Source organism: Heteronotia binoei, chromosome 3, assembly GCF_032191835.1.
Source record: "Heteronotia binoei isolate CCM8104 ecotype False Entrance Well chromosome 3, APGP_CSIRO_Hbin_v1, whole genome shotgun sequence".
In the NCBI taxonomy this organism is placed as follows: Eukaryota; Metazoa; Chordata; class Lepidosauria; order Squamata; family Gekkonidae; genus Heteronotia; species Heteronotia binoei.
The window spans coordinates 189160007-189180379 of record NC_083225.1 but is presented as its reverse complement, the minus strand read 5'-3'; the positions used below and the strand labels follow the sequence as shown (position 1 = coordinate 189180379).

The following is a 20373-nucleotide window of genomic DNA, read 5'->3' as shown; positions in this document are numbered from 1 at the left end:
CCGTTAATTATAGGCCAGCCGGAAGAGGGCTGTCTTACAGGCCCTGCGGAACTGGCCAAGGTCCCGCAGGGCCCTCACCTCTTCCGGCAGCTGGTTCCACCAGCAAGGAGCTGTTACAGAAAAGGCCCTGTCCCTGGTGGATTTCGGACGGGATAGCAAGCAGATTTTGAGAGCCCAATCTCAGTACTCTCTGGGGAACATGTGGGGAGAGACGGTCCCTAAGGTAGGCAGGTCCTAGGCCATATAGGGCCTGAGCAAGGGACCATGCACTGCAGCAAAAGGAGAGGAGGGAGGCGGAGGAAGCCACATGGAATTGGCCAGGGAGGGGGGCAGATGGAGTTGCTGGCTGCAACGTGCCAGGGTGAGGGACGGGGAGGTAGAAGGAACCCTGCCCCTGCTTGCATGCAACATGCAGTCCCTTCTTGACTCCAAAGTTTTAGGGTTGGCTGCCTTGACTTGGTCACATTCAGAGCCTCCAGCTTTTGCCCCTACCGCAGAAAGCTTCTGAGAAGCGGCAAACCCCACAGGAGATGGGAAAGGGTGCCCCCTGACTTTTTAAAAAGCCCCCCAACTTTTAAAATGTCGGGCACGATACGTCATGGCAATGGGACTGTTTGGAGGCGGGGATCCCCTTGGTGACCTCCTCCCCCACCCCCAGCGGGAACTTGGAGGCCCTGTGGTTATTACCATTTTGCAAGTGAGATCACACACAAGGGGAGACAGCACTATGTGTGATCCTCTTGATAGGTTTACGAGCTCTGCGTGGGGAAATACCTGGAGATGTTGAGTGTAGAGTCTGGGGAGAGCGGGGTTTGGGGAGGGGAGGAACGTCAGCAGGTACAATGCTATGGAGTCCACCTTCCCAAGCAGCCATTTTCTCCCGGGGAACTGAGCTCTGTTGCCTGGAGACCAAATTTAATAGAAGGGATTCTCCAGGCCTCACCTGGAGGTTGGCAAACTTATCCTCTTGGTAATGTGTGGTCCCCATTTTGTGTGAACAAGGCAATGCACTTTGGGGGAGGAGCATAAAGAGGTGGACATGGGATAAAACCATTGAGTTTCTGAAGATTCCTAGAGTGAACTGATGTCACTTGGGGGGGGGGGTTGCCGGAAGTGATGTCACACTGTCGCCTGATCTGTGGCTGCTTATGGCACTTGAAAAGGCTATGGGGGGAGGACAAGAGCTGCTGAGCCACCCAATTGTATTGAGGCCTCATGACAACTGGAGAATTGGCTACCTCAGGGGTGTGTGGCCTAATGTGCAGAGGAGCTCCTGCTAGAATTCCTCCCCTGGATGCATCCCATAAAGTCATCTGGGAGACGCCACCATTTTTATTTTCTTTAAAAGAGTTTTGAAGACCTTGAGTAATCTGATCTTTCCGTAAACTCTCCAATAAAATCGTTTTATTGAAGGAAAAAAGGAGATAACACCTATACACAGGGCTTTTTCTTTTTTGAGCAGGAATGCAGTTCCAGCTGGCTTGGTGTCGGGGGGGGGGGTGTGACCTAATATGCAAATGAATTTCTGCTGGGCTTTTTCTACCAGAAATCCCCATGCGAAACAATGGTGATGTCAGGGGGTGTGGCCTGATACGCAAATGAATTCCTGCTGGGCTTTTCCTACCAGAAATCCCCATGCGAAACAATGGTGATGTCAGGGGGTGTGGCCTGATATGCAAATGAGTTCCTTCTGGGCTTGTCCTACCCAAATAACCCTGCCCATACAATCTTAGAGTGATGCTGCGCCCCCTAGTGTCCAGGCGTGCTGAGTCGCTCGCTCCAACCCCTCCCCTCCCTCCCCAGTTTTGAGCAGCTCTGCATCAACTTCGCCAATGAGAACCTGCAGCAGTTCTTCGTCCGCCACGTCTTCAAGCTGGAGCAGGAGGAGTACAACCTGGAGAACATCAACTGGCAGCACATCGAGTTCACCGACAACCAAGACGCCCTGGACATGATCGCCATCAAGCCCATGAACATCATCTCCCTCATCGACGAGGAGAGCAAATTCCCCAAGGTCAGTTGTGCTCCTCCCACTGGATTCTATGCCTGGCTCTTGTCTCTTGCAGTTGGGGTTGCCAGCCTCCAGGTGGGAAGAGAAGCAATAGCTCCGCGTATAGAATAACTTCTTCACCCAAAGGGTGATTAACATGTGGAATTCACTGCCACAGGAGGTGGTGGCGGCCACAAGCATGGCCACCTTCAAGAGGGGTTTACATAAAAATATGGAGCAGAGGTCCATCAGTGGCTATTAGCCACACTGTGTGTGTATGTATAAATTTTTTTTGCCACTGTGTGACACAGAGTGTTGGACTGGATGGGCCATTGGCCTGATCTAACATGGCTTTTCTTATGTGACACAGAGTGTTGGACTGGATGGGCCATTGGCCTGATCTAACATGGCTTCTCTTATGTTCTTATGTGACACAGAGTGTTGGACTGGATGGGCCATTGGCCTGATCCATCATGGCTTCTCTTATGTGACACAGAATGTTGGACTGGATGGGCCATTGGCCTGATCCAACATGGCTTCTCTTATGTTCTTATGTGACACAGAGTGTTGGACTGGATGGATGGGCCATTGGCCTGATCCAACATGGCTTCTCTTATGTTCTTATGTGACACAGAGTGTTGGACTGGATGGGCCATTGGCCTGACCCAACATGGCTTCTCTTATGTTCTTATGTGACACAGAGTGTTGGACTGGATGGGCCACTGGCCTGATCCAACATGGCTTCTCTTATGTTCTTATGTGACACAGAGTGTTGGACTGGATGGGCCGTTGGCCTGATCCAACATGGCTTCTCTTATGTTCTTATGTGACACAGAGTGTTGGACTGGATGGGCCGTTGGCCTGATCCAACATGGCTTCTCTTATGTTCTTATCTCTTGTTGTACAAATTGTTCTCGATAATGTCCAATAACGATGGGGTTTTTTACAATTGTTGTAGAAAACTGATTTCTGTATTCATATCAAAAATTTCCAAGTTTATAGAAATTCATTCATTCAGGCTTTCGTGAAAGTTCATAGATGTTCCGGATTTGCACAATGTATGCAGGAGGTATTGAAAAAACTCAATCAATCATCATAACCAGCTTACAGGGACAACCGGTCTAAAGAACTCCTGTTTCGCATTGCTGCTTTATCCGAGCTAATTTTCCTACTCATACGCTTCACTCATCAGGCTCAAAATAATTTTTACATCCTTTTCTCAGCATTTGCCGTCATCTTTGCTGAGAAAATGATGTAAAAATTATTTCTAGCGTCATGAGTGAAGCGTATGAGTAGGGAAATTAGCTCGGATAAAGCAGAAATGAGAAACAGTTCTTTAGACTGGTTGTGCCTGTAAGCTGGTTATGATGATTGATTGATTTTTTCAATACCTCCTGCATACATTGTGCAAATCCGTTAAACCGCTTGGGGCTCTTTAGCTTGGAGAAACGTCGACTGCGGGGTGACATGATAGAGGTTTACAAGATGATGCATGGGATGGAGAAAGTAGAGAAAGAAGTCCTTTTCTCCCTTTCTCACAATAGAAGAACTTGTGGGCATTCAATGAAATTGCTGAGCAGTTGGGTTAGAACGGATAAAAGTCGGGTTAGAACGGATAATGTGGAATTCACTGCCACAGGAGGTGGTAGCGGCTACAAGCATAGCCAGCTTCAAGAGGGGATTAGATAAAAATATGGAGCAGAGGTCCATCAGTGGCTATTAGCCAAAGTGTGTGTGTGTGTGTGTATATATATATAAATTATTGGCCACTGTGTGACACAGAGTGTTGGACTGGATGGATGGGCCATTGGCCTGATCCAACATGGCTTCTCTTATGTTCTTATGTGACACAGAGTGTTGGACTGGATGGGCCGTTGGCCTGATCCAACATGGCTTCTCTTATGTTCTTATGTGACACAGAGTGTTGGACTGGATGGATGGGCCATTGGCCTGATCCAACAGGGCTTCTCTTATGTTCTTATGTGACACAGAGTGTTGGACTGGATGGGCCATTGGCCTGATCCAACAGGGCTTCTCTTATGTTCTTATGTGACACAGAGTGTTGGACTGGATGGGCCATTGGCCTGATCCAACATGGCTTCTCTTATGTTCTTATGTGACACAGAGTGTTGGACTGGATGGGCCGTTGGCCTGATCCAACATGGCTTCTCTTATGTTCTTATGTGACACAGAGTGTTGGACTGGATGGATGGGCCATTGGCCTGATCCAACATGGCTTCTCTTATGTTCTTATGTGACTCAGAGTGTTGGACTGGATGGGCCACTGGCCTGATCCAACATGGCTTCTCTTCTGTTCTTATGTGACACAGAGTGTTGGACTGGATGGGCCACTGGCCTGATCCAACATGGCTTCTCTTATGTTCTTATATGACTCAGAGTGTTGGACTGGATGGGTCACTGGCCTGATCCAACATGGCTTCTCTTCTGTTCTTATGTGACACAGAGTGTTGGACTGGATGGGCCACTGGCCTGATCCAACATGGCTTCTCTTCTGTTCTTATGTGACTCAGAGTGTTGGACTGGATGGGCCACTGGCCTGATCCAACAAGGCTTCTCTTATGTTCTTATGTGACTCAGAGTGTTGGACTGGATGGGCCATTGGCCTGATCCAACATGGCTTCTCTTATGTTCTTATGTGACACAGAGTGTTGGACTGGATGGGCCACTGGCCTGATCCAACATGGCTTCTCTTATGTTCTTATCTATGAACTTTCATGAAAGCCTGGATGAATGAATTTCTATACACGGAGCTATTGCTTCTCTTCCAATCTTTGGCCTGTGTGGCTTCTGTCATGTTGCGCAACCTCCAAATGAGGGCAGGCAAACAAGCGCATCCATGAAAAGCCAGCCTCTATCAATAAATATCACAAGTTTTTTGCAAAATCATAGAACGCTTATGAAATAGTCCACAAATAATAATATTCAAAACAATAGAGCGGGACCACGCCCATATAAAAAAAAATTAAATTTTTTTTAAAAGTCTCCCAATTGCAGTTAATACCGCTCACGCCAGAATCGTGGGCCCAGGCAGTGGTATAAGTCGTCTTGCGCAGAGTCCAACGCTCCAAATGCTCCTTCCAAACGGTGTAATATCAATCGCAGCAAGGCACAAAGAACCACGGCAGGTTTGTACGTGATGCCCCGTTTCACCCGAGGCTTCTGCGAGCTGCATAGACAACGCTTTGAGACTTACGTGCTTCTTTGCCTGCTCCATTTTTCGTGTTACTCTGTTTGGTAACCTCCAGGTGGGACCTCCCAGTAGAGTTGCCAAGTCCTATTCCAGAAATATCTGGGGACTTTGAGGGTGGAGCCAGGAGACTTTGGGGGGTGAGGCCAGGAGACATTGGGGGCAGAGCCAGGAGCAAGGGTGTGACAAGCATAATTGAACTCCAAAGGGAGTTCTGGCCATCACATTTAAAGGGACAGCACACTTTTTCAAATGCCTTCCTTCCATAGGAAATAATGAAGGATAGGGGCACCTTCTTTTGGGGCTCATAGAACTGGTCCAATCGTTTTGAAACTTGGGGGGTATTTTGGGGAGCGGCACTAGATGCTATACGGGAAATTTGGTGCTTCTACCTCAAAAAACAGCCCCCCCGAGCCCCCGATACCCGCGGATCAATTCCCCATTATTCCGTATGGGAATCGTCAAAAAAATTAAAATAATATGAATGTGGATGCTGTCTTTCTACTTCCCATGGGAAAAGTGGTTGGGTATACATTAACTGTTACAGTTCCAGCTAGCTTGTTCAAGACCATTCATCCAGCCGCCATTTCCCTCTCCGACAAGTTTATTTAAGAATTTGAGCATGAGGCTACAGGTATTTCTTGGTTTTTTTCCCTCCCTCTGATGGAAAGTCAATGCGCTAGAACAAAAACATGTGGAGGAGTTGAGACAGTAGCACACATTAGCTGAACTACAGCAACTGACTTGGGGATCAGATCCTTGGATTGCTATATTTCTCACTGCGGGCTTTCTCGCGGATACAGGGAACAGATACCACCATGCTGAACAAGCTGAATTCCCAGCACAAGCTCAACAGCAATTACATCCCGCCCAAAAACAACTACGACACCCAGTTTGGCATCAACCACTTCGCTGGCATCGTATACTATGAAACGAATGGTAAGCAGAAGACTTGCATGCGAGAGACAGCGTGGGGAGGACGGGGCTAGTCTATAGGATCTCCACTGAAACCTCATCTTGGCAGGGGGACATAGCACGGTATATCTTCTCCCTCTGGAGAGCCAGTTTGGTGTAGTGCTTAAGTGTGCGGCTTTTATCTGGGAGAACCGGGTTTGATTCCCCACTCCTCCACTTGCAGCTGCTGGAATGGCCTTGGGTCAGCCATAGCTCTCTTTTCTGGGAGAACCGGGTTTGATTCCCCACTCCTCCACTTGCAGCTGCTGGAATGGCCTTGGGTCAGCCATAGCTCTCTTAACTGGGAGAATTGGGTATGATTCCCCACTCCTCTACTGGCAGCTGCTGGCATGGCCTTGGGTCAGCCATAGCTCTGGCAGAGGTTGTCCTTGAAAGGGCAGCTGCTGGGGGAGCTCTCTCAGCCCCACCCACCTCACAGGGTGTCTGTTGTGGGGGGGGGAGAAGATATAGGAAATTGTAAGCCGCTCTGAGTCTCTGATTCTGAGAGAAGGGTGGGGTATAAATCTGCAGTCTTCTTCTTCAAATGAATTTCTGCCGGGCTTTTTCTACCAAAAAAAAAGGCCCTGTGTGGAGCAATGATGACGTCAGAGGGTGTGGCCTAATATGCAAATGATTCCAGCTGGCCTTTCTCTACACCCCCCCCCTGCCCCCCCGAAGAATACTATCTGATTCAAGTCACCATCTTCTCCTCCTGCAGGGTTCCTGGAGAAAAACAGGGACACGCTCCACGGGGACATCATCCAGCTGGTCCACTCTTCAAGAAACAAATTCATCAAGCAGATCTTCCAAGCCGACGTAGCCATGGTAGTAGATCTCTAGTAACGGGGTGCAGGGATTGAGTAGGGTTTCCAGGGTGGGGTATGGACACTGTGAAAGGAACTGTAAAAAGCCGGGTCCTGAGGATCCAGAAGTATCCATGCACAACGCAGCTGTCCAATGACAGCATCTTAGTTTTGGAAAAACTCACGCTTCTAGGGTATGGAGGGACGGTGGCTCAGTGGCAGAGCATCTGCTTGGTAAGCAGAAGGTCCCAGGTTCAATCCCCAGCATCTCCAACTAAAAAGGGTCCAGGCAAGTAGGCATGAAAAACCTCAGTTTGAGACCCAGGAAAGCCGCTGCCAGTCTGAGTAGACAATACTGATTGGGGAGGTGGCTCAATGGTAGAGCATCTGCTTGGTAAGCAGAAGGTCCCAGGTTCAATCCCCGGCATCTCCAACTAAAAAGGGTCCAGGCAAGTAGGCGTGAAAAACCTTAGCTTGAGACCCAGGAGAGCCGCTGCCAGTCTGAGTAGACAATACTGATTGGGGAGGTGGCTCAATGGTAGAGCATCTGCTTGGTAAGCAGAAGGTCCCAGGTTCAATCCCCGGCATCTCCAACTAAAAAGGGTCCAGGCAAGTAGGCATGAAAAACCTTAGCTTGAGACCCAGGAGAGCCGCTGCCAGTCTGAGTAGACAATACTGATTGGGGAGGTGGCTCAATGGTAGAGCATCTGCTTGGTAAGCAGAAGGTCCCAGGTTCAATCCCCGGCATCTCCAACTAAAAAGGGTCCAGTCAAGTAGGCGTGAAAAACCTTAGCTTGAGACCCAGGAGAGCCGCTGTCAGTCTGAGTAGACAATACTGATTGGGGAGGGATGGTGGCTCAGTGGTAGAGCATCTGCTTGGTAAGCAGAAGGTCCCAGGTTCAATCCCCGGCATCTCCAACTAAAAAGGGTCCAGGCAAGTAGGCGTGAAAAACCTCAGTTTGAGACCCAGGAGAGCCGCTGCCAGTCTGAGTAGACAATACTGACTTTGATGGACCCAGGGTCTGATTCAGTAGAAGGCAGCTTTATATGTTCATATGTTCAGAGGGGGTGGCCAAACTTGCTTAACGTAAGAGTGACATAGAATCAACATGAGATGTTTGAGAGCCGCAAGGCATGAATGTCAGATGCTTGAGAACCTCAAGGCAAGGAAGGAAGGAGGGTGGGAAGGAAGAGAGAGAGGGAGGGGGAAAGGTGGGGGAGGGAGGAGGCAGAGAGAGGTGGAAAGAAAGCAACTTCAAATGTAATCTCCAAGCCGTTGGCTGGCTTGGGATGGAGGAGTGATTTAGAGATAAACGCCTTCTCCCAGCAGGCCGATGGGGCAGTGGGGACTTTGAGAGCCACACGATATGTGTGAAAGAACCACGTGTGGCTCCCAAGCCTCAGTTTGGCCACCCTTGTTCTCGGGCCTTGCGGGAAAAGAAAGAGTTCTATCCGGGGCAACAAGCATTTGACAGGCAAAGCTGATTTTCACAGCTTTGCCGTTGACAAAGCTTCTTTCACCTTTGCAAATTCAGTTTCCTTTGAAGTTTTGATGCATGCACTCTTGGTTTCTCCCTCCTCGTCTCCCTCCCACCCCTGGGCAAAAATGACCTCCCTCTACGGAAGGGAAACTTCGGGAGAGGGTTCATTTGAGTCTTTTTCCTCCCCTCCCCGCCCTTTTCCTTTCTTTGTGCTTCCACCTGCAAATTGATCTTGCAATCCACACCGAGTTGCACAGGACAGGTGTCGCTCGAAGCCGTGCTGAGCGAACCAATGGCTGCGCGTCGCCCAGGGCCCTGCTGTAAGAAGAGATGGGGGACTTGGGGGAGGTATCTGCGAGCGAGGAAAGAAGCAGGAGGAGATGTGCCAGCCCTCGTTGTGTTAAAATCAAAGGCTGCGCAGCCTGGGAACCTGACACTCTGAATCCTGAAACTGTAGACGTGCTCCCAGGAGAGACGCTGAGGATTCCCGATCTAACGGTGCGCGCGGAATCAGAAGAAAAGAGAAAGAGTCCAGTAAAGAATTTGCCGCAGCAGATGAGTCACGAAATCTCACCTGCTGCCAGAAATTTTGTTAGTCTTTAAGGTCCAGTTTCAAGAGCCCCGTGGCGCAGAGTGTTAAAGCTGCAGTACTGCAGTCCTAAGCTCTGCTCACGACCTGAGTTTGATCCCCGGCGGAAGCTGGGTTTTCAGGTAGCCGACTTGAGGTTGACTCAGCCTTCCATCCTTCCGGGGTCGGTAAAATGAGTACCCAGCTTGCTGGGGGTGGGGAAGTGTAGATGACTGGGGAAGGCAAGGGCAAACCACCCTGTCAAAAGTCTGCCGTGAAAACGTTGTGAAAGCGACGTCACCCCAGAGTCGGAAAAGACTAGCGCTTGCACAGGGGACCTTTCCTTTCCTTTCCTTAAGGTCCAGTGGTGCAGAGTGGTAAAGCTGCAGTACTGCAGTCCTAAGCTCTGCTCACGACCGGAGTTCGATCCCGGCGGAAGCTGGGTTCAGGTAGCTGACTCAAGGTTGACTCAGTCTTTGATCCTTCCAAGGTCGGTAAAATGAAAACCCAGCTTGCTGGGGTGAAAGCGTAGATGACCGGGGGAGGCAACCCCATAAAAACTCTGCTGTGAAAACGTGAAAGCAACGTCACCCAGAGTCGGAAATGACTATTGCTTGCCAGGGGTCATATTGTAGAAAAATAGGTAGTGGAGCTCATCCAGGGATTGTTATGCAGCTGCATCTACTATTCAACGGACAGGGAGGTGGAACTCTCAGAAAGGGGAGGTGGAACTCTCAGAAGGCAGAGGAGGAACTCTCAGAAGGAGGAGGTGGAACTCTCAGAAAGGTTCAGGAGCTGCGCTCCTGTGAGCTCTCATGAAATCTGAGGCCTGGACAAGATGCTGGACTCGATGGAGTGTTGGTCTGATCCAGCAGGGCTCTTCTTGTGTTCTTACACTTCCCTTACAACAGGAGTGGCCAAACTTGCTTAACGTAAGAGCCACATAGAATAAACATCAGAAGTTCGAGAGCCGCAAGACATGAACAAATATTACACACGTGTCTTTATTAAAACTCATAATACTTTCTTTGCACAGAGCCGCCCTGAGCCGCCTCGGTGGGGAGGGCGGGATATAAATCGAATAAAATGAAATGAAAAGAAAAGAAAGATAAAATACAGCAGCCGCATGAGGCAAGTCAGGCAAAGAGCAGCTCAGTTGCTGGCTGCGCATAGAGGCTGGGAGGATTGCAAGCAGGAGGAAAAAGGGGGCGGGGGGAGCTGGCTTGGGGCCCCTAAAAGTGTGGGGACCCATAGGCCAATGCCTTCTTTGCCTAATTGTTAATCCAGCCCTGCCCCATGGTGCTGAGTGGTAAGCTGCAGTACCACAGTCCAAGCTGTGCTCACGACCTGAGTTCGATCCTGGCGGAAGCTGGGTTTTCAGGAAGCCGGCTCGAGGTCGACTAAGCCTTCCATCCTTCCGAGGTCGGTCAAATGAGTCCCCAGCTTGCTGGGGGGGAAGTGTAGATGACTGGGGAAGGCAGTGGCAAACCACCCCGTAAAAAGGTCTGCCGAGAAAATGTGATGTGACGTCACCCCATGAGTCGGCAATGACTCGGTGCTTGCACAGGGGACTCCCTTGACCTTTTAGCACCTTGAAGACTAACAACATTTCTGACAGCGGGTGAGATTTCACGACTCACGAAAGCTCAGCCGCTGCCGCAAATGCTTTCAGACGCACCTGGACTCTTGCTCTATTCTACCGCTACAGACAGACTAACCCAGCCAGGCTACCCGTCTTGACCTTTAGAAAACCAAACTTGACAGGCACCAAGAAAAGTGTCAGCAGGCAGCGTGGTACCCAGATGCAACACGCTGGGGTCCCCGCGTTAAAGAATCTCAAATACCAGAGCTGAGGCCACACGAGGGCTGGGAGAGCAGGTAATACTGGCCCAGGTAAGCTAATAGTCTAAGCAGGTCTTTTTTGGTAGGAAAACCCCATCAGGTGCTCATTTGCATATTAGGCCACACCTCCTGACATCACCATTTCCCCCCCCACAGGGCTTTTTAAAAAAGAAGTCCAGCAGGAACACATTTGCATATTAGGCCACACCTCCTGATGTGACCATTGTTTCACACAAGACTTTTTTTGTAGAAGAAGCCCAGCAGGAACTCTTTTGCATATTAGACCACACCCCCTGATGTCTCCATTGTTTCACGCAAGACTTTTTTTGTAGAAGAAGCACAGCAGCAACTCTTTTGCATATTACACCACACCCCCTGATGACACCATTGTTTCACACAAGACTTTTTTGTAGAAGAAGCCCAGCAGGAACTCTTTTGCATATTAGACCACACCCCCTGATGTCACCATTGTTTCACACAATACTTTTTTTTTAGAAGAAGCCCAGCAGGAACTCTTTGGCATATTAGACCACACCCCCTGATGACACCATTGTTTCACACAAGACCTTTTTTCTGTAGAAGAAGCCCAGCAGTAACTCTTTTGCATATTAGACCACCCCCCCTGATGACACCATTGTTTCACACAAGACTTTTTTTGTAGAAGAAGCCCAGCAGGAACTCTTTTGCATATTAGACCACACCCCCTGATGACACCATTGTTTCACATAAGACTTTTTTTTAGAAGAAGCCCAGCAGGAACTCTTTTGCATGTTAGACCACACCCCCTGATAATACCATTGTTTTACACAAGACTTTTTTTGTAGAAGAAGCCAAGCAGGAACTCTTTTGCATATTAGACCACACCCCCTGATGACACCATTGTTTCACACAAGACTTTTTTTTTTAGAAGAAGCCCAGCAGGAACTCTTTTGCATATTAGACCACACCCCCTGATGACACCATTGTTTCACACAAGACTTTTTTTGTAGAAGAAGCCCAGCAGGAACTCTTTTGCATATTAGACCACACCCCCTGATGACACCATTGTTTCACACAAGACTTTTTTTGTAGAAGAAGCCCAGCAGGAACTCTTTTGCATATTAGACCACACCCCCTGATGTCACCATGGTTTCACACAAGACTTTTTTTGTAGAAGAAGCCCAGCAGGAACTCTTTTGCATATTAGACCACACCCCCTGATGACACCATTGTTTCACACAATACTTTTTTGTAGAAGAAGCCCAGCAGGAACTCTTTTGCATATTAGACCACACCCCCTGATGACACCATTGTTTCACACAAGACTTTTTTTGTAGAAGAAGCCCAGCAGCAACTCTTTTGCATATTAGACCACACCCCCTGATGTCTCCATTGTTTCACACAAGACTTTTTTTGTAGAAGAAGCCCAGCAGCAACTCTTTTGCATATTAGACCACACCCCCTGATGATTGTTTCATATGGAGCTTTGGGGGTAGGAAAAGCCCAGCAGGAAGTCCTTGCATAATAGGCCACACGCCTGATGCCAAGCCAGCCAGAACTGCGTTCCTGGGCATTCCTGCTCCTAGTCTGAGCAGCTAGCTTCATAGGTGTTCACCTTCACCACAGCTGAAAGAGCTTCCAGTTCAAACCGACAGTTGATAGACAGGGAGGTTTTTAACCTCTGTTTTTAAACCTCCATTTGGCAGGCAGGGAGGTTTTTATTCTCCATTTGATAGGCGGGGGGGGGGTGTTAAAAATGGTTTTTAAACAGAGGTTAGAGGACCATCTGATAGCAACAAAGATTCCGTGAATTTAGGGGGAGGCATTTGTGAGTTTCCTGCATTGTGCAGGGGGTTGAACTAGATGACCCCGGAGGTCCCTTCCAACTCCGTGATTCTAGGGAGGTCAAACTGAGGACTGATATTCAGTTGTCTGTTTGCTTACAACGAAATAGCCTTATTCCTCTGTTCAGACTAGGAGTTCCTGCCAGTTTTGAACACTTTTCAGCATCGGGTAGAAAAGAGACTAACTTGCATGGTTTGGGGATTTCTTTCGAAAACAAGTTGCTTAAAGTGGCGGGTGGGTGGGGAGCAATAGGCTGTCTCAAGGGCTTTCTGTCAGGAGACCAGCTGCAGATCAGACGGAGGGAACCCGACAGCCAAAGTCCAAGTTCAGCTTAGTAAGCAGTTGGGATGGGAGGGCGGCGGGGAGAGGCTGGACTGATTTTGCGCTGGATCGTTTCTGGAGCTGTCCCGAAGCCAATATTGGAAGCAGGCCTGGTTCGAGGTACTTCGGGGGGGGGGGGCGGGGGGCACTGCTTAGGCCAGGTTGCCAACTTCCAGAGAGGACATGGAGATCTCCCAGAGTTGCGGCTGATTTCCAGACTACCTGGATCCGTTCCCCTGGAGAAAATGTCTGCTTTGGAGGGCAGACTCTATGGTAGGGGTGCCCAACGGTAGCTCTCCAGATGTTTTTTTGCCTACAACTCCCATCAGCCCCAGACATTGGCCATGCTGGCCGGGGCTGATGGGAGTTATAGGCAAAAAACATCTGGAGAGCTACTGTTGGCCACCCCTGCTCTATGGCGTTATATGCTGTTTTCCCCAAGTTCCACCCCCAAATCTCCATGAATTTCCCCCCTCGGAGTTGGCAATCCTAGCTTGGGCCCATACTCCTGCCCCTAGAGATATGTTATGCTCTTGTCTCCCCTCTGGTAACCCAAAAGTCTTTCAAGAAGCAGATTTTCCATTTATTTGGGACAAGGAAAAGGCAGGAGGAATAGCGCTGCCAAGTCCCCGATCCAGGCAGGGGTTCCCCCACCCGGAAGGTTCCCAACCCGCCGAACCACATTGGGCCGGTGGGGGGAACCTCCCCCAACGTCGCCAGCGCGATGACGTCACCCAGAAGTGACGTCGTTGCGCCGGTGACATCGTGTGGTGACTGCTCTAGGCATTTCCGGGGAAACTCTATGGTTTTCCGGGACGCTCTAGCCATTTGGGAGGGGCTAGAGCATCCAGGAAAACCACAGAGTTTTCCTGGAATCACCTAGAGCAGTCACCACGTGATGTCGCCGGCTCAATGACGTCACTTCCAGGCCTTAAAGGTACTTGGCAACCCTAAGAAGGAAGTGCCAGAGATGGTTGCTTAGCAACCCTCCAATGTGTTCCCAGAGAGGCTTCAGGCCCTCTGGTGGTGATAAAGACTTTAGTAATGGTTGGAGTGACGAAGGAGGGGAGACTATCCAGGGCTCCCTATATTGGGTGCCCCACCTGCTTTTATTTGACCTCTCGTGAGGCTGCCTTGTTAAAACGTTTTCACAAATACCCAGAGATGCTGCTTGCGGAAATTCAGTCTCTTTTACTGTAGCCCCGTGGTATCTTCCTCGTGCCACTGTGGCCGCAGAGGATAAAGTAATTTTAAAAGTATGGTGGGAGTAAGGTGTTTCTTATGACAATTCTAATTCAAGAAGCATTTTAAGGTAGATGCTGAGCTGCTAGAATTTAGTACACCTTCCAGCGATGTCAGACGGTGTGGCATATGCCAGTGAGTTGTGCTAATGATCTCCGGCACCTTTTTTTCCCTACAAGTTGCACCCTGCAGCAAGCTGTTCTGCAGCTCAGTACATGGATTTCAGCTTGTCTCTACAAAACTCCCTCTTCAATCGTTTCTTTGCTTATTTATTCAAACGTTTTCTATCCTGTCTTGAGACCAGAGCTTCCAAAACAGAGAACAGTGAAGCCGGTGCGGTGAAAATCTCAGTCAAACTCAGTAGTGAGACATCATTTTAAAACAGAGATTGACCATCAATTGTAGGGTCAAAGTTGTGCAAAAGCAAGAAGAAAAAGGGGTATTCTCTACTAAATAGCAAAATCTGAAACAGATCCAATGCACCAGAAACAACTCTGCCAAAGTTTTTAGTGCTTAGAAATTCCTTTGGACCCCGGTGCTTGAAATTCTACAGTCTGGGTGCTGGTGAAATGCTTGTGGAAAGGAAGTGCCACGACTCAGGTGCTAACACAGGGAAGACCCTGCTTCGCAGTCTTCTAGCGCAGCCTCTTCCACGGCAAAACAGCCAGGCAGCCTTCGTGCCATTTGGATTGACAGCAGTCGCAAAGCAAAGCTGTCTCGCTTTGCGTCTGCTTGGCCTGAGCAGTCGCTCAGAACTCCCGTCTTGGTCGTTTTTCCTTTTCAACTGTATCTGTTCTCTGTCTTTTTTTGTTTTTGTTTTTTGTCTTTTGCTCCCCTGTAGTTTCTCTGTGGCTATGCGTCCAGTGCTTTCGGCCAGTCGGCTGCACCCACTCTGAAGGTAAAACAAAGCCAAGAGTTCCCTTCTGTTGTATGTCTGTCCCACCCCCACCTCAGTCTGTTTCGTGTGAACCCTTCCATTGGTTTTCTCTGTCCCTATGTAATGCACTGCGGGTTCATTCTAAGAGAATGGGGTTGTCATATGAATACAGAGAAGTTTGCTTTTAAAAAAAAAATCCCTTCTGTTGCGAATGCTGTAGAAAAGGGCTCTCAACGTGATTGGGGAGTTGGAGGAACTTTCTTACCGACCAACCAATCAGGGCCCCGAAGGCAATTTAAAACAACACATGTTAGCATTAACACCAGATGGGCTCCCCCCTAAAACCGGATAGATTTGGGGGTCTTTCCCAGAGCAGGCCACAGTGTAGGGTTGCCAATCCCCAGGTGGGGGCAGGGGATCCCCCGGGTTGGAGGCCCTCCCCTCGCTGCTTCAGGGTCATCAAAAATGGGAGGGGATGGAAATGTCTGCTGGGCACTCCATTATACCCTATGGAAACCGATTCCCATAGGGTATAATGGAGAATTGATTTACGGGTATCTGGGGCTTTAAGGGGCTGTTCTTTTGAGCTAGATGCACCAAATTTTCAGCATAGCATCCAGAGCCTCTCCCCAAAATACCTTCCAAGTTTCAAAAGGATTGGACCAGGGGGTCCAATTCTATGAGCCCCCAAAGAAGGTGCCCATATCCTTCATTATTTCCAATGGAGGGAAGGCATTTGAAAGGTGTGCGGTCCCTTTAAATGTGATGGCCAGAACACTCTTTGGTGTTCAATTATGCTTGTCACAACCTTGCTGCTGGCTCCGCCCCCAATGTCTAATGACTCCACCCCAAAGTCTCCTGGCTCCACCCCCAAAGACCCCAAATATTTTTTTAATTGGACTTGGCAACCCTAGCACAGTGGATGTCCCTACTCCATCCCCACACTGCCCTAATGCAAATTGAGGCCCTGTGTGTCTGGAATTCAGCTGTTCTGGGCTCTGTGAGATAGATGGTACTTGTCTCATCTAGCTAATTTTACCCTTGTATGAGACAGGGAAACTATTATCATGATAGAAGTCTGTTTGGGTTTTGCCAAACTTTCTGGTGAACTGTCTTTGTTGCTGCTGATATGAGTTAAAGAGGTTAGGGCTCTTTAGCTTGGAGGAATGGCTATAGAGGGGTGACATGATAGAGGTTTACAGAATTATGCATGGGATAGAGAAGGCAGAGAAAGAAGTCCTTTTCTCCCTTTCTCACAAGACAAGAACTCATAGGCACTCCATGAAGTTAAGGAGCTGTAGATTTAGAATGGATCAAAGGAAGTACTTCTTCACCTAAAGGGTCATTAACATGAATTCACTGCCGCAGGAAGGGGTGGTAACTTACAAGCATAGACAGCTTCAAGAGGGGATTGGAGAAACACCTGGAGCAGAAGTCCGTGAGTGGTATTAGCCACAAAGTATAGACCAGAGATGGCCACACTTGCTTAACGTAAGAGCCACATAGAATAAATGTCAGGTGTTGGAGAAAAGGAAGGAAGGAAGGAAGGAAGGAAGGAAGGAAGGAAGGAAGGAAGGAAGGAAGGAAGGAAGGAAGGAAGGAAGGAAGGAAGGAAGGAAGGAAGGAAGGAAGGAAGGAAGGAAGGAAGGAAGGAAGGAAGGAAGGAAAATATATGGGGTGGGAAGGGAGCAGTGGAAAGAAAGGAACTTTAAATGCATTTTCCAAGCCACCAGCTGGCTTGGCTTGGAGAAGTGATTTAAAGATACAAATGCCTTCTCCAAGCTGACTGACAGGGTGGTGGGTGGTGGGGACTTTGAGAGCCACACAATATGTGTGAAAGAGCCACATGTGGCTCCCGAGCCACAGTTTGGCCACTCCTGGTATAGATGGAATACTCTATCTGGGGCAGTGATACTCTGTATTCTTGGTGTTTGGGGGGGGGGGGGGCAACAGTGGGAGAGCTTCTGCAGTTCTGGCCTTCCAGTGGACCACCTGATGACACCTGGGTTTTGTCCACTGTGACCCAGAGTGTTGGACTGGATAGGTCATTGGCCTGATCCAACATGGCTTCTCTTATGTCCTCTGTAATGTTGGTGCTTGGGAGGGGGGGGGAGAGACTGGGAGGGCTTCTGGAGTCCTAGCCTTCTGGTGGACCTCCTGATGGCCCCTGGGTTTTGGCCACTGTGTGACACAGAGCCTTGGACTGGATGGGCCATTGGCCTGATCCAATATGGCTTCTCTTAAGTAGTTATGTCTTTGCTGGTGGACCTCCTGATGGTACCTGGATTTTGGCGACTGTGTGACTCAGAATGTTGGACTGGATGGGCCACGGACCTGATCCAACATGGTGTCTCATGTTCTTAAGAGTCCACTCTTCTTCATCCCCTTGGTCGGTCTGTCTGTCTCTCTGCTTCCTTCTCTCATCCTTCTCCTTCTTCACTCTCTGGTTTCTCTTGAGCACCTTCCAGCTCCTCTGTCCTCAACTGACGTCCACCCCTCTGTTGACTTCCCCTTCTCTGCTCCTCCCCTCAGTTGTCCCACATTCCATTCTCTTCAGCAGCAGGTTTTTGTCTAGGCTGCTTGTTGATTTCAAAGGATGAAACCACTAGAATCTGCTTGGGGTTATGCTTTGTCTGTTAAAAAAGAGAGAGAGAGATATTGTCACAGGTGAGAAGATTCCATTGGAGGCCGCACGTCCAGAACAGACCACTGTGAAAAGCGGCCAGAATCAGACTTTGACAAGTGTCCAGGATGAGAAGACAGGAGACAAAGAGGCTAGAAACACCAAATACTGGGGACTGATGCTAGAGACCATAGTTCCCTGGTCACTGGAGCCCAAACTGGCCACTTTCGATAGCAGGATGCCCATCTAGATGGACCTGATCTAACCCAGTAGGGTAATTCTTATGAACAGGGGATTTTGGGTAGCAGGAATTCCTTTGCATATTAGGCCTCACCCCTCTGCTATAGACAATCCTCCTGGAGCTTACAATAGGCCCTGTACTAAGATCCCTGTAAGCGCTTAGAGGACTGGCTACATCAGGGAGGTGTGGCCTAATATGCAAAGGAGTAGGGTAATTCTTATGAACAGGGGATTTTGGGTAGCAGGAACTCCTTTGCATATTAGGCCTCACCCCTCTGCTATAGACAATCCTCCTGGAGCTTACAATAGGCCCTGTACTAAGATCCCTGTAAGCGCTTAGAGGATTGGCTACATCAGGGAGGTGTGGCCTAATATGCAAAAGAGTAGGGTAATTCTTATGAACAGGGGATTTTGGGTAGCAGGAACTCCTTTGCATATTAGGCCTCACCCCTCTGCTATAGACAATCCTCCTGGAGCTTACAATAGGCCCTGTACTAAGATCCCTGTAAGCGCTTAGAGGATTGGCTACATCAGGGAGGTGTGGCCTAACATGCAAAGGAGTACCTGCTACAAAAAACAAACAAACCCTGATGGTAAGGTTTAAACTCCCCAGCACTATATCTCCTATCTTAATTCCCTTCTCCATGGCTGTTTTTTTTTTTTTAAAGGTCATATTATGGATCCCCCAAACTCATCCAAAATTACTGTGGCCTTGTCTGACCTAACGGGTATCATAAAATCAACCTATGCTGTGCCACTCTGCTCCCCTACCACTCTTCTATTTTGTCACACTATATTGGGACGATGGAGGTACAACTGCTCAAAAAAACCAACAAAACCAGCTCTCCATGTACAAATTTCAAAATCCAATTTAATGTACAAACAACGTGTTTACTTATCAAAACCAGTTGTTTCATTCAATCATTTTCAGTAATAGGAAATACTACAGCGAGGAAACCATTCAAGACACACAATGTCTCTACTGTCCTTACGTGACAAAATGTCCAGACCTAGTATAATTTCCTGACGACAGGAGAACCGGTCCAATATCGTTTTGGATTAAGCAATCCTTTTTCTTGGGACCGTCTTCCATAATGAGGAGTCCAGTAGTTTGGTAGCGCCATTAATCATTTTCTACAATTCAGTATGTATCACTTCTCCTGGCTTTCTCTAATAATAATTCACTTACTAGCAGAACGCGGCTGCCCATTTTCCTTCGTGTCAGCATTATACAAGACTGCTCTGGTAAGGCCTCATCTGGAGTCTTGTGTTCAGTTTTGGGCACCACATTTTAAGAAGGATATAGACAAGCTGGAAGGGGTCCAGAGGAGGGCGACGAAGATGGTGAGGGGTCTGGAGACCGAGTCCTATGAGGAAATGCTGAAGGAGCTGGGGATGTTCAGCCTGGAGAGGAGGCGGCTGAGAGGTGATACCATCACCATCTTCAAGGACTTGAAGGGCTGTCCTATAGAGGATGGTGTGGAATTGTTTTCTGTGGCCCAAGAAGAAGAAGAAGATATTGGATTTATATCCCGCCCTCCACTCCGAAGAGTCTCAGAGCAGCTCACAATCTCCTTTATCTTCCTCCCCCATAACAGACACCCTGTGAGGTGGGTGGGGCTGGAGAGGGCTCTCACAGCAGCTGCCCTTTCAAGGACAACTCCTGCCAGAGCAATGGCTGACCCAAGGCCATTCCAGCAGGTGCAAGTGGAGGAGTGGGGAATCAAACCCGGTTCTCCCAGATAGGAGTCCGCACACTTAACCACTACACCAAACTGGCTCTCCAAGAAGGTAGGACCAGAACTAACAGGTTGAAATTAAATCAAAAGAGTTTCCGGCTCAACATTAGGAAGAACTTCCTGACCGTTAGAGCGGTTCCTCAGTGGAACAGGCTTCCTCGGGAGGTGGTGGGCTCTCCTTCCTTGGAGGTTTTTCAACAGAGGCTAGATGGCCATCTGACAGCAACGAAGATCCTGTGAATTTAGGGGGAGGTATCTGTGAGTTTAGAGCGGTTCCTCAGTGGAACAGGCTTCCTCGGGAGGTGGTGGGCTCTCTTTCCTTGGAGTTTTTTAAACAGAGGCTAGATGGCCATCTGACAGCAATGAGGATCCTGTGAATTTAGGGGGAGGTGTTTGTGAGTTTCCTGCATTGTGCAGGGGGTTGGACTAGATAACCCTGGAGGTCCCTTCCAACTCTTATGATTCTATGATTCTAAGACAGCCCCAAGAAGAAGGATTGATTAATCTGGAATGATATTGGACTGGTTCTCCTGTTAATAATAATAAAATAGTAAAATTTTATTTATATCCCGCCCTCCCCGCCGAAGCAGGCTCAGGGTGGCTAACAAAATATCCATACAGTAATTTATACAAACTTTAAAACATTTATAAGGAAATTATA

The 20373-nt window shown here is 48.7% G+C and overlaps 1 protein-coding gene across 1 annotated transcript in view; it reads left to right on the top strand.

Annotated features, from left to right (window-relative positions):
• LOC132569155 (unconventional myosin-VIIa-like) overlaps positions 1-20373 on the top strand; it is an 88373-nt gene that overhangs the window by 36320 nt on the left and 31680 nt on the right. The window contains exons 11-13 of the mRNA XM_060235341.1: positions 1804-2014; positions 6002-6137; positions 6871-6977. Of these exons, the coding sequence (XP_060091324.1) occupies positions 1804-2014; positions 6002-6137; positions 6871-6977 (454 nt within the window). The remainder of the gene's footprint in view (positions 1-1803; positions 2015-6001; positions 6138-6870; positions 6978-20373) is intronic.